This window comes from Tamandua tetradactyla, chromosome 18 (assembly GCF_023851605.1).
Source record: "Tamandua tetradactyla isolate mTamTet1 chromosome 18, mTamTet1.pri, whole genome shotgun sequence".
Classification (NCBI taxonomy): Eukaryota; Metazoa; Chordata; class Mammalia; order Pilosa; family Myrmecophagidae; genus Tamandua; species Tamandua tetradactyla.
The window spans coordinates 3,478,195-3,505,063 of NC_135344.1; the positions used below are offsets into that span (position 1 = coordinate 3,478,195).

The 26,869-nt window shown below is 37.2% G+C and overlaps 1 protein-coding gene across 8 annotated transcripts in view; it reads right to left on the bottom strand.

Annotated features, from left to right (window-relative positions):
- The window catches only part of ATP9B (ATPase phospholipid transporting 9B (putative)), a 468,039-nt gene that overhangs the window by 403,074 nt on the left and 38,096 nt on the right, over positions 1–26,869 (bottom strand). For 6 of the 8 annotated variants that reach the window (XM_077135187.1, XM_077135182.1, XM_077135183.1 and 3 more), the window contains exons 2-4: positions 15,842–16,012; positions 3,786–3,936; positions 963–1,076 (exon numbers count right to left, since the gene is read on the bottom strand). In XM_077135187.1, the coding sequence (XP_076991302.1) occupies positions 963–1,076; positions 3,786–3,936; positions 15,842–16,012 (436 nt within the window). Of the gene's footprint in view, positions 1–962; positions 1,077–3,785; positions 3,937–15,841; positions 16,013–18,622; positions 19,383–26,869 lie in introns of those variants that run through there. The other 2 variants (XM_077135181.1, XM_077135184.1) reach the window with 2 other exon arrangements.

Genomic DNA, 26,869 nt, shown 5'->3' on the forward strand with positions numbered 1-26,869 from the left:
AATAAAGTTTATGTGAACAGGAAGACACCATATATTCTTACATATAACTTTAATATTAGATACACAAGGAGGCTGACTGGAAAAGGGGACAAAAAGGATAAAGAGCGCTCCATTACCTGTTCTGTGAAGATTTCTCTCCCCTCTCCCAGTTATCCCTACTTCATCTCACACAGCATCTGGTTCGAGTAAGGAGTCCACACAAACCCACACAGGCACACTTAAGATTCCAATTCTGAATGGTAGGCTTAGGTGGAAAACATTAGGACTGCACTGTTATATCATTAAAGGAATAATCTTATTCACAATGTTCCTTGCTTTGGGAATCTGACCAAAAGTCAACAAAGCAAAACATAGAGCAGTACATTTTTCTAGGCGAAGGAACAGAGGACATACAACTTGTCTAAACAAGCCATATAAGGAAAAGAAACAAACAGCATAAAACTATCAAGACAATGTACATTTGAAACATGGATATTCAATAAGTATCATCTGCCTTTCCAGCGTCTTTAGAATTGTCACCATCGGTCCACTTGCCAACAGGCAGAGAGACTGACTGAACATACCTACCACTCCAACAGCATCACTCACATCCACTCAATTAGCACAGGAGGGGAGGCAGCTCGTGAGACAAACCTGATACCCTCAGGACAGATGCAGAACATCTAACTCAAAATCCCTCAGCTGCTAGCAAAGGGGCTCTCTTTTGCAGCATAACATCTACAGCTCAGGAGACCTAAAAACCCAGCAGCTCTACAGGCAAGATGTGCCTGTCACACTTCCTGTAGGGCTCAAGGGAAGTTACGATAACGGAATTCTGTACAGTCTTTCAATAAATGTTCTACGGCAAACAGCAACAATATCATGTTCTAAAAATCCAATCAATTTATCTGCTACCCATCCCAATCCTTAAAAGTGCATTCTAAGACAGTTAACAGCTTAATTTTAGAAGTCTTTTCTTTTACCAGAGGAGCCCAGTAGGTGTAGAGATAGCCTATTTTCAATGCTGGTACAAACTGTGAGCAGGATACTACCAGAAAATAGAGATTCAAGAAAAACTTGAATTGTTCATATAAAACCTAAAAAAGAAAAGAGAAAATTAACACAATCTCTCCAAGGAAATTCTTTACTGTTTCAACTTAATAAATACAATCAGCACAATATTTAATTATATTTCCACCAAACAATGAGAATATGTCCTGATTCACAGTACACTGATTAATTTTGATATTGGCTTCCTAATATTTATATTATATATAAAGAGAGGTATGGTTACTCCCAAGTTACATTTTGAATAAACTTCAAAATATACTCTAAAACTTACTTTTTAATTTTCTTGCATGCAATTTTCCAATTTTCTATATTCACTTTCAATAAAGCTTTACATGCATATCAAAGAAACTGAAATAGTTAAATCCTTCCCAGTATTAGCAAGACAGTAAATACATTTATATAAATATATACCTTGATAACAACTCACTAAACGTATAATGGAAGAGTCTTATTAATCTTACATTTATGAAGTGGTAAAACATAAATAAGTGAAAGGTGATATTCCCATTTCCTGAGCACGGATAGCTTTACAAAGCTTGAGGGAAGAGGCAACACGCACCCAGGTATGACTTCACACCTTTACTTCTTTAGGTATTTACTTCCCTCAAGGTATAAAAATACTGATAAAATGTAAAAAGAAGTAAATTACAGACCAAGTTTCAGAAAGACAGCTATCCGTATATTCTTTATAGTTTCTTAACAGTGGATCTTTAACAATATTTTTTAAATATAAAATAAATTCTATCATTCAATAAAATTTTAAGAATGCCAATAATGCAAGTTTTGTTTTTTATTGAATTCAAATAGTTATCTTTAAGGAAGAAAACACAAGATCTTAGTAAACCAATAGTCCTCTATTTACAAATGCCTCTAGATTTAAATCAAAAATTAAAATGGAACAGACCTCACGTAAAAAGAATTCAAACTGTATACTACAATTACAATCAAACTTGCAAATCTGCAACCTGCAAACTTGCAAATCAAAATCTCCCTGAATTCATTTTTCTTACTGCACTAGGGGAAAGTATGGAGATTTCACCAAGAACAGAGCAATAGGTTAATATCTCATTGTTGACTTAAAAAGTCTGGAAGCATAGTTTTTACATAATGAAGTTATTTGCATCATCATACAGTTATATGTGTGACTAAAAAATCGGTTACATTGATAACACGTTTATATTCATAATCATGTTCAACTGATGTCTGAAAATGTTTTGAATTATTTCATAAATTAATCTCAGCAGGAGAGAAAGCTCTCTTTTTCCTTACTGATTTCTTTAAAATCTCAGTTAGCATAAATTATATCTATTAGCAATTCAGAAATTGCCATTTGTGCTACAATGGAATAGAATTCCTACTGTGCAATTACTGAATGTTTCTAAAATACTACATTTTAGATGAAAAGACTAATTTAAGAGACAATCTAAGAAGAAAGTCATGTACACGGTAACATTCATACAGACACATCAACAGGTACTTTTTCTGGCTACGGCTTTTGTGAATTTACCCTGATAAATGTTAAGCTGCATTGCTGCCTATAAACCATTATAATCAATAATCCATTGTCCACTTAATGAACTTTGTGACCTTTAGGAAAACGGACAATGCTTAACTAATCTGTGAGTATTTAATAATTTAAAACTAAGGAGAAAGCAATAGCTTCATTCAATAAAGAGGAGAATATTTATCTGCCTGAAAGACGGCATACATTTTATCGTCCTGACAAAAGATCAGTCTTTTAATTATGGCGCCATTAGTTTTGTGTGTTTTAATAAAGGATATTAGATATCAAGCATTTACCAACTACTTGATGGATGGGGAGGGGGGAATAAATGCTCAATATAAAGTCAGCAAAATTATTTAAATTAAAACATAAAAGATAAGGCAGCCCTCATTCCAAGTAATCAAGAGATTTTCTTGCAAAACAGGAAAAAAGCCAGTACCTGAACAATGTTAAGAACTTTGATATAAAAATATAATCAGTACTAGCTTCCTTTCTGCCTTTAGAAAGACAAATAAATCTGCCTATTAAAATAGGAAATGATTAAAAAAAATTGATTCCACTATTCTAAATAAAGTCAATTTTAAAACTTAAGGTAGAAACAAGCAAACAAGATATATAAATTCAGTATTTAAATTTAGTACAATATCTAATTAAAGATCACTAATAATCTAACAACATAACCAAAACTAAAATTACAATTTAAAGTAGAAGAGACATTCATAAATGCTTACATTATAGATGCTTTGGTACTGTCCCATTTTGGTGCAAAAAATTACTTTCATTATGACACTCCTTGCCAGGTTTTAAACATTACATTTCCAGTTTTCCCTCAGCCAAACAAAATTAAGAGGACTTATTTTTTTATATTTTTTACTTAGCTTCAATTCATTGTTTCTAAAATAACATACTTCTGCAATAACATAAATACAATGATTTATCAAAACTAAAGGCAATAATCAAAAAAAGAAAACAAAAACTAAAGGCAATAATCAATTGTAAATGTTTTTAAGTTGAATTCCATGATATAGCCATTAGAAATTCATTAGTCATTTGACAATTATTTGAAATACAGATGGTTCAAAGCAGAAGGATGCTGATTTGGATATGATGCAGTTAATCAGGAAAAAAATTTAAGTAACTTAGGTAAGACTCTTAACAGGCTTTCAAATGAAATAAAGGAAACCAACAACCTCTGCTAGAAAACATTTCTTAAAGAATTTAATAGTCTTACCCCAGGTAGGAAGGTAAACACATTGTATTTCTGATTTTTTATAGAATTTCTGGGATGTTTTTCTTCACACTTCTCAGGACATCCAAGCCAGACTGTGCGAGACTTCAGTTCTTTCTTTCTCTGACAAATATTTATCAGCCAATCACAGCAACTGCATGAAACAAAAGATACGTATTTTGTATTTTTTTTTTAAGGTTTTAAGCTAATGCCACATAAGCAAACCCAACACTAGCTGTTTCAGTACTTACTAGACACCAACAGCAAACCTAAGGCTAATCTGTGGTTGGTTGGTTTTTCAAATAGGTCAGTTACACAAATTTGGATTTGAAATTAAAAAATACTGACAAAGACTTGTATGTTGTAAGCACATAATGGTTTCTAGAACCTCAGGGAAATTATCTCCGCTGCTTAGATGCTCTTATTGGCAAAAGAAAACTATTGATATTCTGAGGGAGTCAATGTTCCATATGTTGGGAAAAGGTACAGCTATCAGTTATCGGCAATTCTCAGTATACCATTGAGTGTCTCAATGAGGACAAACGTTCTTGGATATTGATTACCAGGAGATGCCTCTCTCACTTCTCTGCTCTTAAAAAATGTTCTTTTCCAGTAGTATTAATTAATACTTCTTAACGTTTAAAAAGGATACCAATGTCTAATGTGCTGTTTTAATGACAATAAAAGCTTGACTGTATTTCCATTTCATCTATGCATTCATACTTTAAATCTGAATTTATCTGTGTTCCAGTTTCATGATTCCAGGACCACAAACTCTTCCCCTTCCCCACCATCCTCACCATTATTTCTGAATACAGTGTAAAGTTTCCAGTGGGATAACTTCTCCCATACTACCTCAGAAGATGATGAAAAGGTTCAAGTTCATCTCTGTTAAGCACAAAACAATTATGAATTTAAACTTAAGTTTTCAATACCTTAGCACATTTTTTAATATTTATCCATTTTTTTGTGACAAAGAAAGCTCAAAGTTAATATGAAACTGGGGGAAAAATGATAGTTAAAGGATATAATTATAAAATGATACTGACACATTAGAACCTTTATATCAAAATCACTGCATGTCTTCCAAGCCAGGGCACTGTAACTTAACAAATATTAAAAAATTAGACACATCACTCTATAAATCACCCATCCTAAAATACAGATGAAGGAGTTTGCACGTGTGCACGAGTGTTTTAAAGTCAAGTCAGTGTCCTCCATATGGAATATCCACCGAATTCCTGGCCGTGCTCAGAAAATCTTCACTCTGGAGGGACGGAAACTTGCTATGCAGACGCTCTGGGTTCCTGAGGGTGTGTGCACGCAACCACCGAGTTCTCATTTTCCTGAGACAGGGCTGACGCCAGGGGCCAAGGGCCAGCAGCAGAGGCTCCAGGACCCACACCCAGGGCAGCCTCAGGGGACAAAGAAAGGCCTGAGTCTGCAATCGGTCTGTGTAAAAATGGAAATTACTTCACACTGTCTGCCATTATTTTTAAAAAAATAAATCAGAAGAGACAGCATCTCCACACATAACACACTTTCAATTCCCCAAAAGTAATAAATCAGGATATTATTAAAGTGATTAAAATTATCAAAGTAAGTACTGCCGCCACTGCTCTTCTGGTGGAGGAGGAAAGGGGGCTGGCCAAGCACATTCCAATAAAATGGTGACATTTTTATCTCACACATGCTTGAATGAAACAAAACCTTAAATAAGGTCTCAAAATGAATGCCATATGCTTCAAACTACTCCTTCCCGCGTCCTGTTGCTTGTCCAGCAGCACCCAGATGCCCTCAGCAGGCTGCCTCCCTTCCAGCCCCAGCCCACCCTAACCCACCAAAGCACAAGTACACCAACTGCGGGCTCCTTTCTCCTGCTCCAAGGGCCACCATCCCAGCTGGGTGAGTGCTTATTCTCCCCACAGCCACACCCCACCCCACTGTGAGTCATTACCTCGTTCCAATGCGCACTCCCAATAGCCAGGCCTCGCACGTTACACACTTGCTGCACAGTCATGAGGTCAATTCTAAACCACGCACCTCATCACTGCCTCAGGAGGCCACACCTGCACCCTGCAGGCGCCACTCTCCCCATTTCACTGAGGAGAGACCGAAAGGCCAACGACTCATGTAAGGCAAAGAAGTAGTCAAGGGCAGGGTCGACTGTGTCCACACTGAAGCAGTGCTCGTTCCACGCATCGCCTCCACTCCCCTGCACTCATTCTCCTAGGCCACGTCCAGGACACAGCATGCTCAATGGAGCAAACGTGGACTTGAAAGGCATGTTCTGGGAGGTAATTCCCAGCAAATGATCCCTGCTTAGATCTTTGTGCCCACACTGGAAAGAGCTGATGAGATTCAAGTTAGCCAGAGACCTTGCCCACCACGGGAAATGAGTTGGTGAATTCAGCAGCCACAGGACAACCTTCCCACATCATAAAGGGACAGCACTAATTCTGGCACAAAGTACAGATACCTGTACTGTGCAATAAAGCATCCATTGACCACATGTAGCTATCTTAATTTTAATTAATTAAAATTAAGTAAAATAAAAAATTCCATTCCTCAGTCACACCAACTACATTTCGAATGGCTTCCAAATGGGATATTCCAGATCCAGAATATTCCCATCATCACAGAAAGTTCTGTTAGACAGCAGTGGTTTCACAGAGCATATCATAAGCAAGTATAACGGGTGAAATACAGGTTTCCTGTCTATACACTTCTCTTTAGCATTCCAATAAGCAAAAATTCTTCAGGAATATATTTAGGTGTAATTTTATGTTATGCCACACATAAATACCTAACCTGAATTAATAGGCAAAAGTCATTCAAATCTAAGATGAAACAGAGGATAGGGAAAGCTAGATATTTGAGAAAATAAATACAACATTTAGCAACTATTCATGCTAGTGAGATAAATGACATACACACATACACAGTATTCCTGCTGGTATAAACATTCTTCTACAAAGACACTATATGTGCAAAACCATTATCACTACGTAACATGAATACAAAGATCGGTAAGAAAAAAAATCTTAACTACATGAAACTAACACTTTGCTAACACCAAAGTCTGGCCCTCCATCCGAAATCTAATACCAAGGTCTTAAAACATATATATTGACAAATTCATAAATTTTTTCCTCTATAATCCTGTATACAGAGAGAAAACTGAGATGCCCAGACTTCCAACAGGTAGTGTAAAATAAACACCACTTTGCTACAAATATTTGCCAACAAACAAAATTACTATGACTAACTGTTTCATAGTGTACAAGACAAAAAAATCAAGTAAGGTCAGGAGCCCAGTGTCAAATCACATACTACTTCACATGACAGAATAAATACACTCACAAGAGGCTGGAAGTTTAAAAGCCTGGGGCTCCACAAGAATTGCCACCAGATATGCAAGTCAGAAAACTATCTGAGAAGGCAGACAGGGTAAGGAGACTTTAATAATAAGACAGAAGGGCACAAACCTCAAAGATAAGGAAAGAAAGGGTGCACTAGAGACAGATAGGAAAAGACAGGAGAGAGAGGTGTGGAGAAGAGTGTAGAAATAAAGACTATCAATAAAGGTAAAAAGAAAAATTAGATATGACCAATAAAATCCAAACGGCAAAATGGCAGAAGAAACTACAGCCCTTACAGTAATAACACTAAATGTTAACAAAGTAAACTCCCCAATCAAAACACACAGAGTGGCAGAATGGATTAAAAAACAGGACCCATCTATATGTTGTCTAAAGGAGATGCATTTTAAACCCAAGGATGGACATAGGCTGAAAGTGGAAGGTTAGGAAAAGCTACTTCATGCAAACAACAATTAGAAAAGAGCAGGAGTAGCTATACTAACATCCGACAAATAAGACTTCAAATGTAAAACAAAAGAGACAGAGAAGGACACTATGTATTAAAAAAAGGAACAATTTAACAAGAAGACATAATAATCATAAATATTTATGCACCGAGCCAGAATGCTTCAAAATACATGAGGCAAACACTGAAAAGAGAAACACACATATATACCATAAGAGTTGGAGACTTCAATTCCCCACTCTCACTAATGGACAGAACATCTAAGACAGACGATCAATAAAGAAACAGAGAATTTGAATAACACAATAAAAGAACTAGACTTAACAGGCATTTATAGAACATTACACCCCACAACAGCAGGATAAACCTTTTTCTCAAATGCTCATGGATCATTCTCTCAAGGATAGACCATATGCTGGGTCACAAAGCAAGACTCAATAAATTTTAAAAAATTGAAATGATACAAAACGCTTCTTCAGATTATAAAGGAATGAAGTTGGAAATCAATAATAGGCAGACAGCCAGGAAATTCACAACTATATAGTGGCTCAACAACACACCCTTAAAAAACCAGTGGATCAAGGAAGAAATTACAAGAGAAATCAGTAAATATGGCGAAGCAAATGAAAATGAAAACATATCAAAATTTATGGGACGCAGCAAAAGCAGAGCTAAGAGGGAAATTTACAGCCCTGAATGCCAACATCAAAAAAGAAAAAAGAGCAAATATCAAGGAATCAGCTACTCACTTAGAAGAACTAGAGAAAGAACAGCAAACTAACCCTCAAAGCAAACAAAAGAAAAGAAATAGCGAAGATTAGAGCAGAAATAAAGGAAATTGAGAACACAAAAACAATAAAAAAAATCAACAAAACAAGAAGTTGATTCTATGAGAAAATCAGTAAGACTGATAGACCATTAGCAAGGTTGACAAAAAGGAGAAGAGAATGAAAATAAATAAAATCAGAAATGGAAGAGGAAACATAACCACTGACCCACAGAAATAAAGGAGGTAATGAAAGGATACTATGAACAACCTTATGTTAATAAACTAGACAACATAAATGAAATGGACAACTTCCTAGAAAGGCACGAACAACCAACATTGACTCAAGAAGAAATACCACTGTATACTCTAGGCATTCCTAGATTATACCATCTCAGTCTTCATCGTCTATCTTTCCTTCTGATTTCATTTGTGCCGCCAGCCCTCCTCCCGCTATCATTCTCACACCTTCTGGTTTCATTTGTGCCGCCAGCCCTTCTCCCTCTATCATTCTCATATTCAGCTTCACTCGGTGTACTAATGTTACTGTGTTACAGTTAGGAAGTACTGTGCTATCCACTCCTGAATTTTTACAATTAGTCCTCTTGCACAATCTGTATGCCTCCAACTCCAATTACCCAATATCTACCCTATTTCTATCTCCTGACAACCTCTCTTCCTAACTGAAATTTTCCAAGTTCGTTCATTAATTTAGTTCATACAAGTGAGACCATACAGTATTTGCCCTTTTATTTCTGGCTAATCTCACTCAACATCATGAACCGCCAAACTGCCTTTCACAGCAGTTGTTTACCATTTTACATTCCCACCAACAGTGGACAAGTGTATCTCTTTCTTCACATCCTCTTTAGCACTTGTCATTTTCTGTTTCATTGATAATGGCCATTCTGGTGGGTGTAAGATGATATCTCATCGTGATTTTGATTTACATTTCCCTAATAGCCAGGGAAGTAGAGCATCTGTTCATGTGCCTTTTAGCCATTTGTATTTCCTCTCCTGAGAAGTGTCTGTTCATACCTTTTGCCGTTTCGTAACTGGGTTGTCTTTTTGTTGCTGAATTCAACAATCTCTTTATATATTCTGACCTTACCTGGTATATCGTTTCCAAATATTGTCTCCCATTGTATAGGCTGTCTTTCTACTTTCTTAACAAAGTTCTTTGATGCACAAAAGTGTTTAATTTTGAGGAGTTCCCATTCATCTATTTCTTTCATCGGTGCTCATGCTTTGGGTGTTAAGATCTAGGAAACTGCCTCCTATTACAAGTTTTATAAGATATTTCCCTACATTTTTTTCTGAAAGTTTTATGGTCTTAGATCTGATGTTTAGGTCTTTGATCCATAATTTTTGTATAGGGTATGAGATATGGATCCTTTTTCATTCTTTTGTATGTGGATATCCAGTTCTCTGGGCACCATTTATTGAAGAGACTGCTCTATCCCAAGTGACTTGGCTTGACTGCCTTATCAAAGATCAATTGTCCACAGATGAGAGGGTCTATATTTGAACACTCTATTTGATTCCATTGGTCAGTATATCTATCTTTATGCCAGTACCATGCTGTTTTGACCACTGTAGCTTCATAATACACCTTAAAGCCAGGTAGTGTGAGACCTCCAACTTCATTTTTCTCTCTCAGAATATTTTTAGCTATTCAGATCATCCTGCACTTCTAGATAAAATTGGTTATTGGTTTTTCTATTTCTGACAAGTAAGTTTTTGGGATTTTAATTGGTATTGCATTGAATCTATAAATCAATTTAGGTAGAATTAGCATCTTAACCATATTTAGTCTTCCACTCCATGAACACAGCATGTCCTTCCATTTACTTAGGTCTTCTGTGATTTCTTCTAGCAATTTCTTGTAGTTTCCTTTGTATAGGTCTTTTGTATACTTAGTTAAATTTATTCCTAAATATTTTATTCTTTTGGTTGAAATTTTAAATGGAATTTTTTTCTCAATTTTCCCCTCAGATGGCTCATTCTAGTGTATAGACACACTACAGATTTTTGACTGTTGATCTTGCAACCTGCCACTTTGCTGTACTCATTTATTACCTCTTGAAGTTTTGCTGTGGATTTTTCGGGGTTTTCAACATATAGCATCATATCATCTACAAACAGTGAGAGTTTTACTTCTGTTTCCAATGCTGATGCTTGTATTTCTTTTTCTTTTCTAATTGCTCTGGCTAGAACTTCCAACACAATGTTGACTCACAATGGTGACAGTGGACATCTTTGTCAAGTTCCTGATCTTAGGGGTAAAGTTTTTAGTTTTTCCCCATTGAGGATGATGTTAGCTGTGGGTTTTTCATGTATTTCCTTTATTATGTTGAGGAAGTTCCCTTCTATTCCTATACTTTGAAGTGTTTTCAACAAGAAAGGATGTTAAATTTTGTCAAATGCCTTTCCTGCATCAATCTAGATGATCATGTGGTTTTTCTGCTTTAATCTGTTGATATGGTGTATTACATTAACCAATTTTCTTACGTCGAACTTTGCAATATCTGGGATGAATGCTACTTGATCATGGTGTATAATTCTTCTAATGTGCTATTAGATTCGATTTGCAAGAACTCTGTTGAGGATTTTTGCTTCTATATTCATTAGAGAGACAATAATAAGTGATGGAGAGGACATAGAAAAACAGGAATGTTCTTTCATTGTTTCCGGGAATGTAAAATGGTACAGCCACTATGGAAAACAGTCTGGCAGTTCCTCAGGAAGTTAATTATGAATTACCATATGACCCAGCTAGATGACTTCTATGTATATATCCAGAAGAAAGGAAAGCAGGAACCCTGACAGATATTGCACACCAGTGTTCACAGCAGCATTATTCACCATAGTCAAAAGATGGAAGCAGCCAAGTGTTCATCAACAATTGAATAGATAAATAAACGTGGTGTATACACACAATGGAATACTATGCCTTAAAAAGGAGTGAAGCTTTGATAAATGTGACATCTATGAACCCTGAAGACTTCATGTTGAGTGATATAAACCAGACACAAACAAATATTATAGGGTCTCACTGATATGAAATAATTAGAATAAGCAAATCTATAGAGTCTGAAACTAGAATACAAGTTACCTGAGGCCAGGATGGGAATATGAAATGGGAAATTAATGCTTAACTGGTACAGAGTTTACATCTGCAGTGTTAGAAAAGTTTTGGTAATGGATGGTGGTGATGGAAACAAAACATTGTCAACATAATTAATAACACTGAATTATATATTTGAATGTGGTTAAAAGGGGATATTTTAGGTTATATACATGTCATTAGAACAAAATTTTTAAAACCACAGGATAGTACAATACAAAGAGTGAACTCTAAGTATTATGAGCTATAGTTATAAGGATGTTTATAATAATAATGTTTTATCACTTGCAACAAAGGCACTACACCAATGAAAAATGTTAATAACAGGGAAACTGCATGTGAGGGAGTTATATGGATTCTGTACTTTTTGCATGATTTTTCTGTAAACCTATGGCATCTCTAATAATAAAAAGATACATTAAAAAGTAGACACATCCCCAATGATGTTTAAAGATTAATACAAGTCTCTGAAGAATACAAATTATTTCCAAATTCATGCAGAAAATTTCCTACAATTTACTACAACTAGCTATATGATGAAGCATAATGTAAAGCAAGTCTCAACAAATTACAAAGGCAAATCAAAATCCAAAAATAAGTGCTCTCTTTGACCAAATGTAACTAACATAGACGTCAATAACAAAAAGATAACTAGAAAAGTCCCCAACTATTTAGAAAATCAAGCAATATATCTCTAAACTGAACCACAGATTAATATGGAAATACCAATGGATACTAGAAAGTATTTTGAATGGAATGATAATGAAAATGAAAATATCATATTTGAAAACTTAAATGCATTATATTTTAAAAGGCGTAACCACCTTAGGCAGCTAGAAAAAAAATAGCAAATTAAACTCAAAGACACAAGACAGGAACAAAGATTAAGAGCAAAAAATCATGGGGACAACCAAATCAATAGGCTGAGTCCCCAATCTTGGGGTTTGTTCATGTGAAACTTAACCCCGCAAAGGACAGACTAAGCCTACTTAAAATTAGGCCTAAGAGTCACCCCCAGAGAACCTCTTTTGTTGCTCAGATGTGGCCTCTCTCTCTCTCACAACACAACAAGCAAACTCACCGCCCTCCCCTCTCTACGTGGGACATGACTCCCAGGGGTGTGGACCTTCCTGGCAACATGGGACAGAAATCCTAGAATGAGGTGGGACTCAGCATCAAGGGATTGAGAAAACTTTGCCAACCAAAAGGGGGAAGAGCGAAATGAGACAAAATAAAGTCTCAATGGCTGAGAGGTTCCAGAGTCCAGGGGTCATTCTGGATGTTATTCTTATGCATTATTTAGATAGCACCTTTTCATTAAGGTGTAATGGAGAGGCTGTAGGGAACTGCCTGAAACTTGAGAGCTGTGTTCCAGTAGTCATATTTCTTGAAGATGACTGTACAATGATAAAGCTTTCGCAATGTGACTGTGTGATTGTGAAAACCTTGTGTGTGATGCTCCTTTTACCTACTTTATTGACAGATGAGTCAAACATATGGATTAAAAATAAATAAATAATGGGGGAACAAATGTTAAAATAAATTTAGTAGATTGAAAAAAAAACCAAAAAATGGATAAAAAATAAACAAATAATGGGGGAACAAAGGTTAAAATAAATTCAGTAAATTGAAATGCTAGTGGTCAATGGAAGGGAATGTTAAGGGGTATGGCATGTATGAGTTCTTTCTTCTTTATTTCGCTGGAGAGATGCAAATGTTCAAAAAATGATCATGGCAATGAATATACAACTAAATGATAATATAGTGAGCTACTGATTGTAACCATGTCAAGAACGTTTGTATGTCAAGAATGTCTGGTTATCCATTCGCTATTCATAATAAAAATATTAAAAAAAAAAAAAAAAAAAAAAAAAAAGCAAAAATCACCAAAATGAGAAGACTCCCAAGAAGGGCAAAGCAGTACTCACATGGCATTCCACAGAAAAGTTTAACCTGAATCTAACAGCGAGGAAATACCAGGCAAATCAAAATAGTCTATACAGAAACAGTCCATAAAATAATGATCTTTTTCTTCAAAAATGCCAGCATGATAAAAAACAAAGACGTGCAGATTAAAGGAGACTGAATAAGCATGACTTCCAAAGCCTATGCATGAGTCAGGACCAGATTCACTCTAGAGGAAAAGAGTATGCTACAAAGGGCATTGCAGGGGCAAGAGACAAAACTGGGAAAGGGTCTTTATAAATATCATATCAATGTTAAATTTCTTGAATTTGATAACTGTACTGTGGTTATGTAAGAAATATTCTTTTCTTAAGAAATACACACTGAAGTACTGAAATGTAAAGAGGCAAGATTTAGTAGGGGGCGGGCCGCGGTGGCTCAGCGGGCAAAGTGCTTGCCTGCCATGCCGGAGGACCTCGGTTCGATTCCCGGCCCCAGCCCATGTAAAAAACAAACAAACAAACAAAATACAAGAAAATGTTTAAAGATGTTTCCCTTTCTTCCTTCCTTCCTTCCTTCTCTCTGTCTTTCCTTCCCTTCCTCCCTCTTTAAAAAAAAAAAAAAAAAAAAAAAAGATTTAGTAGGTAACCTCATCTAAAATGACTCAGAAAAAATAATAGCAAAGTTATTATTTTATTAATAAATAAAAATTCTTTTATTTTAAATTTATTTTATTAATAAAATAAAAATTATTTTATTAATAAATGAAAATAATAAAATAATAACTATCATTCTCAGTCAGAGAATGACAAAATAAATGCAGCAGAAAGTTAAAAATAAAATCTGTGCAAAAAGTACACAGGAGTTTTCTACTATCCATGTGACTTTTCCATAAATTTAATTTATTTCAAAGTTAAAGTCTGAAAAGAAACACACTAAAAACCAAAAGTTTGGCTGTATGATGAAAATAAAACTGATAATTTCCTATCAAGAGCAATCAAGAAGAATCAGAGAATACAAATTAGCAACATCAGTAATAACAAAAGAGAACATCACGACACATCTTCCGAAATTTGAAAGATCACAGAAACATATTATGAATACCTCTTTATGCCAATAAAAATTTGAAAATAAATTCCTCAAAAAGTAAAAAGCACTGTAACTAACAGAAGAAAACCAAAATTATCTGAATATTCCCATTTCCATTTTTCAAACTGACTAATTAAATTGAACCAAAAAGAACACTTCAGGAATAATGTTGGCTACTTAATCTAGAGAGTTTGGTTTTTAAATAAACCACAGTTACTTATTATTAAATTAATCACAAATCAGCAATTTCTAAAACACTGGTAGCCATAAATTCCTTCTTCATATGAAAGTTTACAACACATAAAGACTTTACAGATACAAGTATATAATTTGAATGAAACCTGAAAGTAGGATAAACCTAAATCCCACTCAGCCTTCATCCCCCACTCTACTGTGTCCTTTTCTCAGGGATTCCTCAGAATTCTTGGAAAGGCACGAAACACAGTTTAAGCACTATCTCACAACCGATCAGAAGCTAAATCAGTTATAAAAACATCTTTTTGCAAGCATGTAAGAGGATAATGAAAAAGATGGTGAACAAGATATTTTTCCACAATGATTTAAATTACTATTACAGACAAAGGGCTGTAAATTCGTATAATCCAGCAGTAACAAAGGCACTTGCACACAGCAGAAAGGCTACAGAAGCTGTCATTTATTTGGTATATTCTGCGTAAGTCATCACAGTGCCATCCAGCTACAGTGCTGTTTCTGTGTGTCCCTGGAGCTGACAGTGGAATCAGTGGCCAGGTTTCTGACACTTGGAGTGTACTTTCACACACCATTCTCTAGAGTCAAAGATGAATAAGTTTAATCCACATCACACACATCATCTGTTTATCTCCACCACTAGTGAACTTGTTTACAGTCAGAGGAGCTCCTATCTTAGTGTCTTGGGTAGAAAACTCTTACTCCATATCAAAGCATTAAAGTTGAATCACATACATAGCTACAGTGTTATTAAATAGCATTCTTATATGTCTAAGATCTATCTTTTTGGATGATAATTACAAACAGAAGAGAAAATAACACAATTTATGAGAATAGTGACCAGAATTCTACGATGCATTAATTGCAAAATCAACAAGTCTCTTCATTTTTAACCATTCCTCCATTTTTTAACTATTCAAACGTCTAATTAAATAATGAATTTTGTTGCTCCCTACCTTTCAAATTAGCAATATTCTATTTTAAATACTATTATACTTACTCTCCACGATATCATTCAAAGAATGTCTTCTTCAGATTGAAAAAAATACACATTAGAAAAGTAGCTCACAAACAGCTTAAGCATGCCAGCCTCAGTGCTTAAGTAAGGAACTCAGGTAGCAACACGTCACAAACCTGCTACAAAGGAATTTCCATCCGCCACAAACAAACCACTCTCCTCTTCTTCTGCGAGTTATCCTAGCTCGTGGCAATGTGTGGTAATCACTTTCATCATTTTCAAAACCTTCTTCAGACATCATCAGAGGCATCTCGTCCAAATGGGCAGACTCCTCTTCTAGCTGATACCTGGTGGGTGATGACACCAGAGTAACTGACACAGACCAAGCATCCTTTAACACCGTATAACGAGATTATTCAGGGCAATGTCTGTCCCACTCCACAAATCACACATTTCTTTTTTCCTCAAAATAAGCTCAAACTAAGCTGTCTTCAGCTGAAGCAAATGACTGTAAATGTGCATAGTAATATTGCTTTGCTCTGCAAAAAATATGTATTAGCCAAGGTGAAAAGACAAGCAAAACGTTTCACAAAGAAACCAGTATCAAGTAAAGGGGTCCAAGGTGCCCCATCTTACAAATATGATCATCAGAGTGTCTCTGGCAGATCTCTGCCAAAACCTACTTAATGTATTCAGGATAATATTTTTAAAATTCACTAATCTGAAATATTACTATGAATATTAATATTTAAAAATATATTCATCCTTAAAAAATATATATGTGTGTGTGTGTGTGTGTGTATATATATATATATTCCTCCAAGTAATTTTTAAACTTTCTATGTCAGACATTGATGAAAAATAAAATTTTACCAACTTTACATTCATCAAAGTTTAGAAGCTAATTCTGACAATATGTAGTTGTCTTCACATTGAGAAGTATGAAGATTGTCTTTTGGAAAGTCGTAAAGAATGAAACATAGAGAATCATGAGATGTCCGGTTTATTCTCTTTGTTGTACCTTTCACTCAAACCCTCTACTAAATAAAATAATCTCAACAACAACAAGCATCCCTTTTAGAGCTTTTGGAATGTTCTGATTCCAAAAGCAGGCAGCCTACCAGTCATGAACATAATTTACCTTCAAAAAACAAAAACTCACCTTCATGAGAACCAAAACTTTGTCAGACACTATAATGGAGACACAACAAATGTGATCTTATTTAATTGTATATCATTGCCTTTTTGGTAGGTATTATCTTGGTTTAAAAAATAAAAAAGCAGACGTCTGGTTCCTGTGAGACAATGGCAATTGCCTAAATTGAAATCTCTCCTCAAATCCTCTTAACATATTCAGAAAGCAAAAAAAAAACAACCAAAACCCACAACATAACAAAGGACAGACACACTACAATCTATAATTCACAGGTAAGAAGGGAGGCAGAGAGAGTCAGCCCCAAAACATAGCCAGGTAAAGCTGAGAGGAAAGAGAGGGGCAGAGGATCCTGGGGCAGAAGAACGGAGATCAAAATTACACTCAGAGTCTACCCTGAGGGGAAAGTGTTTGAGAACCCAGTTCAGATTACAGAGTATCTAAGGGAAGATGCACAGAGATCAAAGTGGCATTGTTTTGGGGGAGGGGAAGGAAGATGCATCCCCTTGAAGATGTGGTGATAAAGGAAAGGAGGAGATAATCAGTAGAAATTAAGAATTCTTCAGAAATAAAGCATGAGAAATAGGACTCAAACAAATGACAGGTGATTATAATATACTCTCCTCAAGTGCAATATAGAGGCAGATAAATATTGCAGAAAACTCATCTCTTATTTTAAAAAAAAGAGAGACAGAAAGTAACAAGGGCTGGAAAAGATTAGAGAAACAGAAATGCTCTTTCATTGCTGATGGGAATGCAAAAATGGTCCAGCTGCTGTGGAAGACAGTTTTGGTGGCTTCCTCAGGAAGCTAAGTATAGAATTGCCATTTGACCCAACAACCCAGCTACTAGGTATATATCCAAAAGAACTGAAAGCAAGGACTCAAACATGCACACCCATGGTCACAGCAGCACGATTCACAAACGCCAAAAGACGGAAGCAAACAAGTGTCCATCAACCAATGAATGGATAAACAATGTGGGATACACATATGATGGAATATTATTTGTCCATAAAAAGGAAAGAAGTTCTGATGCATTCTACAACACGGAAGAACCCTGAAGACACGTCGAGTGAAATAAGCCAGACATGAAAGGACAAACACTATAGATCTCACTTATATGAAACAAACAAAATATACAAATTCATAAAGTCAGAAACTAGAATATTGCTTATCAGGGCTGGAGCAAGAGTGGAGATGGGGTGGTGACTGGGGAGTTAATATTTAATTTGTAGGAGTTTCTGTTTGTGGTAACGGAAAAGTTTTGGCAATTGATGATGGTAATTAGAGGCAAAACATTGTGAATGTAATTAACACCACTGAATTGTATATCTGAAAAGGGATAGAAAGGGAAATTTTAGATTGTATATAAGTTGCCACACACACACACACACACACAAAAAAAAACCCACAGAATTGTACAAGCCCTAATTCAAAGAGTGGGTTAAAGTTAATAGCATAATTAAAATGATATTGTTTCATCAATTGTAACAAAAGTGCCACACGAATACAAAATGTTAATAATATGGAAAACTGTGAGCAAGGGGTTAATAATATGGAAAACTGTGTGAGCAAGGGGTTAATAATAAGTAAAACTGTGTGAGCAAGGGGTTTCTGGGGAACTCTGTACTTTGATTTTTCTGTAAACTACACTGCCCTAATTTAAAAGAGGTGGGCGGGTGAGCTGGGAGAATATCTTCCCTGAGTCTCCACTTATAATCAGATAAACACCTGAAGTCTGTCATCCTGTCCTCACTGAAAGAGAAACTTAGGCAGCACCCAGAAGCAAAACACACACACACCTGACTGAAACAGGAATTAATTTTAGACAGGCAAAGGCAAACAACAGCATGCTCTTCAAGCCACATGCAGTGGGAGAGTATCATCGCGTGTATTTTTATTCTTATTCATTCTTCCTGCTTGTAGGGCTCTGGTCAATGCGATTTTTGGCTTCCAAGATAGGTGCTTGAATCCCATTTCAGAGACGTCAACTGTCAGAGTCAACATAGGGCCTGCTCCCTAGCATCTACCCTGGGCCTCGAAACGGATGGATGTGAGAAGGTGGAGAGGGTTCATTCCATAACTATTCTCGGTGGTGAGACAGCTCTATAGTTGAAGAGCCATCCCTGCTGGCAGGAGACGCAGCTGAAGTGTTCAGTCAAGTGCTGGTCCTCCTGCAACTCTCAGCACAGAGAGAGAAAAAAAAGCAAATATGCTAGAATGCTACCAACCGTTTAATCTATGTAAAAGATTCTATTCTTTCAACATTTCTGCATGCTTGAAATTTCTTATAATTCATAGTTGGGAAAAATGAATTCAAGAGAAAAAAATTTAAAGACCAAAATAGACATCCTCAATTTGTTGTTTCTTTAATCACAGCATCTCCATCTTTTTTTTCCCCGAACTTCTCTGTTAGGCCTGTGATCATTTGGACACTTATCATCAACATCATTACTACTTCCTTCTTGTGGATCTCTTGTGGCTCTCACAATCCAACACTCTGAAAATGAAGGTCTTAAGAAGGAAGGACAATGAAGAGTGCTCCTCCAGATAATCAACACTGAAAAGTAGACCAACACCACCAGAAGGATTTTCAATCTGCTCTGAACATAAAATAATAGCCTTTAAACTGTTAAAACGCTTTTTATTCAGCACATTAATGTGCAGTTAGCTATCTGATTAGCAATCCTTGAGGAAATTCGGGGGAGAGGGTAGGGAACCGGTTGATCATGCCAACAATTCTATGCCTCCTGGGATTCGGTGATGGTCACAAGGCAAGGTTTCCAAAGCCTCTGTCTTCATGAGACTATCCAAAGACAAGCAGAATCCAATGGCAGGGGAAAAAGTCCTGCTAAAAGAAGGCCAAAGCTAACCTGCTGCCTAACATGCTCTATCATCTTTGTAACATTTCATTACTGAAAAATACTAGATTTATCAGGTTACTGAGTCTTTCTTCCTGTCGGATAGTGAACACATCTTTAATTTCCCATTATTATGTCATACTGCAATGAAAATGTCTTTGCACAGAACTTTTCCCATACTTTTACAAAAATTCTTTCAGAGAGATTTACAAAAATAGAAGCCATATAAAGTCATAAGCTTTAAAACACTTGATACATATTGCCAAACTGCAATTAAAGGCCACCAATATGAGCGCTATGAAAATGCCAAAAAAACAAGACTCTTATCCTCATAAGCATTGGGGCTGAATACATTTAATCTTTACTTGTGTAACTGGAGGGAAAAATGACACCTTGTTGCCACCAGCACTATTTATTACTAGTGTAACACAGAGTCCTGCATTTATTTACAAACTTTGTTCTCCATAACCATTCTTGGCCTTGTGTATAGAAAAATTAAATTTTTGCTATACACATGTCAGCCACATAGACTTCTCAAACACCCTCCAGATACTGCACTTTGCCTGTGGCTTCTGATCACAGCAGCTGTGCTAGCAGCAGTGGTTCCTGGTCTCACTGCTCTTCCTCAAAAGGAGAAGGTACAATTCTTCATGGACCAGAACTTAAAATGCTTCTTTATATAATACAATTAGGAGAGTTACTATTTTTGCTAGTGATTTGGTTGCAAAGTAGCAAGGGTTTGCAGTGGTTTGAAGTAATTTTTTGTCCTGTAAGCCATGTTATTTTTATTATGCATTTCAACCAAATATGGATTTTTTTTTCAGGAATGCACATTCTACACTGTAACAGAAATGGCTATGCTATTTATGGAAGAATCCATCTCTTCCTTATCAACTACAAGCACATGGAACTGAATTCTGTCACCACCTGATTGAGCAAGGAACTGAGGTCTCCATTAGAGCCTCCAGAAAGGAACACAGCCTGCAGACACCTTGATTTTAGCATGGTGAGACAATATGCTTCTGACCTACAGAGCTGGAAAACAATAAATTTGTTGTTTTAAGCCAGTAAGTTAGTGCTAATTTGTTACAGCAGCAATAGGAAATGAACACAATTACTTATCAATTAATGACAGTTTTGTTTTCTTTGTCTTTTGAGTCAATTTGATATGACTTCCCTCTACCTAGCCCTTATCTTTCTCCTCTTACTGGAAACATACCCCTCCAAAGAGACAGCGTAGTAAGTAGAAGATACCGGTAGTGGCAAACTACATCCCAGCAAAACAAGCAGAGGTACACAGGAGAGAAAAGAGAAGACAGTGTCCATCTGTTCAGAGTAACTGAGAGGCAGTGACTCGGTACTGGCAAAGGTTCACTGAATAAACGCCTATTAAAGATGTGGGCTGTAGTAGTCAGGGTTCTCTAGGGAAACAGAGCCAACAGAAGATATCTGTAAATAGTTTGAGATTTTATAGAAGTGTCTCTAGCAACTGCGGGGATACCCGAGTCCAAATTCCACTGGGCAGGTTGCAAGGTGACACTCCAATGAAGGTTTTCAATGAATTCCCCAGGAGAGCTTGGCTGGCTGAAGTAAAGACAAAAGTTCTCTCTTCTGACTGCTGAAGTCATCACCTCTCCCTTAAAAGCCTTCAACTGATCAGTTGATTGTAGATATAATCAGCTATAGATGCAATCAACTGACTGAGGATTCAAGTCCATGAAATATCCCTACAATAACAGATAGGCCAGTGCTTGCTTGACCAGACAACTGGGCACCATCACCTAGCCAAGCTGACTCATGAACCCAACCATCACACGGGCCCACACAACTTGGCCTCTAGTTATAAGGAGAATAAATCCAAGTAGATAGCGGACTGGTAGTTAGCAGAAACACTAAGTACCAAAAGATCTCTCTTCTTCCCAGGACAATTAAATATAAAAATAAAAACCATGACGCCCCTGAAAATGACTGCTTTCCAGAGAACCCCAAGGAACAACTTCTCTCTAAAAACAATTACAGGAATTTGAACAGTTAGAAACTATTTGGCTATATTCACTTATCAAATATTTACTGAGCCTCAATTATGTGCCTAGCACTATGTCAGGCACTAAGAATTCATTGATAAGTATAAATCGACACAGCCTAACTCACGGGGCTCAGAATTAATGATTGAAGAGCTCAATGCAGAGTGGCATTCCAGGCATAGAAAGGGACTGTGCAGAAACGAAGATGCAGAAACGGTTTACATGAGGACATCACGTAAGGACACAGAGGGAGGCTGGAGGACAGAGTAGGTAGGGCCTTTAAACCACACTAAGGACCTCAGCCTTTATCCTAAGGACAACCAGAAACCACTGAGCTGTTTGAAGCAAACTTTAGGTGAACTCTGCACTCTGGCTGGCTATGAAGAGCCTGCTGGGAGGCATCGAGCAGAGGGATAGGGGCCCAAGAAGAGGTACCTGGCAGAGTTCTGGGCCAAGCTGGAGGCTGCTCAGACAACAGCAGGGGAAGGGAAAACAGAACCAAGGAGATGGGTTCAAGAGACAGTTAAGAGCGAGAACTGACAGAAATGGGTGACAAACTGCGTAAGCAGAAGAAACCAGGTAAGAGAACATCAGGACAGAGGCTGTACTGGAATAGGGAGTGCTGAAGAGGAGCAGGAAAGACGCGTGACTTTGGCTTTACTCATGGTTAGTCTAAGGTAGCTTTCGGAGATATTAAGTAAGTAGTCAGAGTAAATAGGACTGAAGGGAACTCCCATTATTTTGCCTGATCAGCTCCTCCTTGTTTAGAGAACCGGCCCCTTACCACCACCTTGTTTCCAAGGAGTGCAGCAGCTGTGGAATTCCACTGGGAGTTCAAACCCTGGCCATGATACAGTGGTTCAGGGACAGGTACCCAGCCCACCCAACCTCAGTCAGGGTCCTTCCACAAAAATTTTGGAATTGGAGTTGAGAAAAAGGAGGCCGTCTCCCTCTATATAACTAAAGCAATTAACTTCTATAATAAGAGCTGCTGAAGGCTGATGCCATTACGGAGAATAAGAAACTGAGAAAACCAGTCTTCTTAAAGAGAATGAAATAGACATACATGTATAGTAACATGAAAAGCAGCATTTTGTATAAAGATGGAAGATTAAATACATGACATAATTTCTGTCCCACCCAATAACCCACTAAAGCTATACTCTTTTTACCCTAAGGTTTAAGCCTACAAGATCAAAAAACAAAGCAGGAGCGCAAAATGGAGAAACCTGGAAAGCTGATGCATGAGTGGTAAATAACTAAGCAAATCGAAGAAAGTGGAACCATAAACCACAGGGAGGGCTCCTGAGAGCCTGGCCGACGCCCACACCACAGAGCCCAGGGCTCAAGAACTGCTGGCATCAGCACCTCTGGAAGCAAAATAAGGAAAACTGATTAAAAGCTATTTAAGAAACAATCAGATCCTTAGATCGCCTCTGCCTTCCCACCCAACAAGGTAACTGCCGCTCCTCTACTCCAGAGAACAATGCAAGTTTACTCTCTGGGGAAAAGTGGTTAAAAAAAAAAACAGAGAGAGAGAGGATGAACTTAGTAGAGGGCAAGACTATACAGAAAACAGAAGGATTAAGTGAACAAAACACACACCGAATGTGAACACCTACCCTACATGTCCCCTCCCTGCCAGGCTAACTGATAATTAAATGCTGAGAGATCCCTACAGATCCCTAAAGGTGAAAGGACAAGGGAAGGAAGAAGAAGAGGGGGAGAAAAACAAAATACAGCAGCAAGCAGTCTTTATCATTAAATTAGGCACTTTACCTATACTCATTGATTCTCTCATTTTGAGTTTTAGATAAATGACTCAGGAAAACTTTATTTTAAAAAATAAAGAATTTCTGGGATATTGCCAATGATATTCTGTTGAGCAGCAGCCAAGTGCCTGCTGGAAGATGGCTGCCCCCGATCTAACCCACATCTCCCGCGCTCCACGCTGACCCTGACACTGCGTTTCCACCCACGCACCACGAGGGCCCTTCCCGTCAGCCTCCCAGGCCCTGAGAGCTGGTCATCCTGAAAAGCCCAGTCCTAACTTGCAGGCCCCTGGAGGTTCAAGTAGAAGTGCAGAGAGGATCGATCATTTCATCGAACAGAGGTGCCAGTGGAACCAAGAGCAGAACCAAAGGAACGCCGCAGGGCTGCTTTGACTCACAGGTGGTGGAGAATGGGGTGAAATCTGTGATAAAGGCCAGAAACGACCAGTCCCTGTTTGACTAGGCATTAGGTCAAACACTCTAGATCATGCAAGAACAAAAAACTTAAAGCAAATGAGAAAATGGGGGAAATATATGCAGCATATGACAGAAAAAGGACTGGCAATTTTTTATGACCTCTCGAGGTCCTCCACACAATTTCTACCAACAAGTCCAACAGATACCATCAAAGAACATTCTAACAACATGTTAGTAGCAATTTTAGATGATTTAGGCAAAATATTACATGTTGAATGCCGATCTGTGAAGTAGCAGACCTTAAACGCAAAAGAATTTTCTTTACAAGTTCCTTTTTTCTTATCTGTGTAAGAATACTTTTTGAAAAAGCCAACTACAAAATGAATATTTATACAAAATGCAATTAAAATTCAAAACACCTTTTAAATATATTATAATATAATATATAAAATGAGATTTTTGCTCTTTCTCATTAAGTTCTTTCAGTGATTGCATTCCATTTTAGCAGAAGTCACAATCTTATCAAGTTTAATGCTAGAAAAGCAGTACAATGAGTTCTGAAAGATAATGAATATAAGCAACATCATGTTTAGTAACCTCCACTTCAGAAATGGAGCCTCTGAACTGGCAAGCAATTTATTCCATTTCCCAAGTAATTTTCCTATTGTACTGAAAATTTTACTTCAGTATTTAAAAACAATAAGATGATGAATAATGGATTTTTTTCAGAGACAGGATAAGCACAGAATCTTAAGTGTCTTTGTTGTCTGGTGTCATACACACTTAATTGGTTTGTCAGTCAAGAAAAATCAACGTTTCCAGCAATTAAGTGTAATTCTAGAAACATATTTTTAAAACGAGTAAAAACAATGTGAACAAAGACGACACTGAGGATGAGAGCAAACCCAAGAGAACCGCCAGGCTAAGAAAGGAAGACCGCTATCTTCAGCTGCCGAAGGGTTTAAAGAATAGGAACTTTCAACAAAACCATCAAGTACTGGAAGGCATATAATTTACATGTATCTAAGTAAAAGCAGGTTAATACAATAACTAGCTTAAACTCACATATCTTAAGTATCTAACAGCCTTATTGTTTCCATTTTGATGAAAAACATTTCTTAAAAGTCAGTTGATATTAAAGGCAGAAATACATCTAAAGTATGCCTACTGCCTAACCCTTCTTTAGGAAAATAAACATTTTTCTCTTTGCCTGCATGTTAATAAAATGGAAAAACAAAGCAACGAAACTAAGTGTTCTTAAAAAAATGTATATAGTCCCTTCATCAAAACCAGCTATCAAGTTCAATTATGTTACTGATGAGTCAATAATAAGCAGCAACACTTGTATGAACTAACCATACGAACTTAAGAGAAACAGGGCTTTTCTCCTCCTATAACAGTGGAGGAGACAGTGCGATAATAAAAAATGGAAAAATAAAGAAACCATGCCTAGAAAGAATGTCGACCTTAGTAACAAAAACAACCACCAAGGAACAAGGAACTGTCCCTCAAACTGAGAAGTGCCTGTTTTCCCCCATGTGAACCAAGTGTGCCCCAACCTTGGAGCTCCTAACTTTTCTTGCAGAGTTCTTTACAGAAGACGAAATAGCAATTTCTTGAAATAAGAAAACACAAAACACTACACACATTGAGAGAAACCTCCAACTTAGAATTAACAGTGAGAGTAACTTCCAAATTAGAGTTAATGGTACAATATCCTATGTTATAGAAATTTGAGGCAGGTTAGATGGGGCTGGAGGGAGAGGGAAGTGACCCAAAGCCCACAACAAGAAGTTCCTTTTGGTGCACACAGCTAGCCTCACTTGGGTTGGCGCCTGAGAAGAACCAATGAAAAGTGCAGATCACCAACCCCTCATTAGCATAATCTGAGGGGGGAGTGCCCCTCCAAGTCCTATATGCAAGGATCCTGACCTCAGAGGGCTTCTCTTCCTTTGGAGAACACCCACGCTCACCCACTTTGAGTGTACATTTTCGCTACACATTAAACTTGGGGGGCTGTGCACAATGACCAGCCTTCTGATCCTTTGGCTGTACACCCCAACTATCCCTCAGTCCTCTCCTTCGGCCGACTCAAGAGCCTCCATGGCATCGGCCTCTGGGAAACGTCTCGACATCTCTGAGAACCAGCTCTCCAGCACCCGCAGAGAACTCCCAGGACTCTCTGGCATCATCAAGCTTATTAAAATTCTGCTGTACACAATGATTAGTCCTTGGATTTTTTACTGTGACTGAGTCAGGAATCCTCACGGGAGTTGTAACAGAGAAGAAAGGATTTAACAAATGATCATAACTACTGAATCACTACATTGATATTTCTTGTTAGCTCTAGTGCATCAGAACAGCTAGAAGGAAATACCGAGATCCTGAGGTTCTCCCACCTCAAATGCAAATCCAGAAATCTAAAGATATACAGCAAGTCTGCTCAGCACACATAAACCAGGTGCCTAGAATTGTGACGTTCCATCTCATGAACTGCACCTTCATGCCAACACCGCGAACAGTACACAAATTACATAAAACATTTCTATTCTGGCAGGTACAAAGTACTTCCTAAACTTGAGTGACTGTGGACCTCTTTTAAAGGAAATTCTCACAGACCCCTAAAAGTACTTCTGATTCTAAGGAATCTTGAAACTGGGCAATTTGATAAATATTGTCTTCAGAATCATTCTGTACTTACATGCTACAAGATGGATGACCCTTGAAAACATGTTGAGTAAAATAAGCCAGACAAAACGGACAAATATTGTATGATTCCATTTTGAAGAAATATCTAGCATAAGTAAATTCTTAGTGACAGAAAGAAGTTTAGAAGTTTAGAAGTTTCCAGAGACTGGGATGAAAGGAAATGGGAGTTACTATTTAGTGGGTACAGAGGTGGGGGACGAAAAAGTTTTGATAATGGATGGTAGTGATGAAAGCACAACATTGTAAATGCAATTAATGCCACTTAC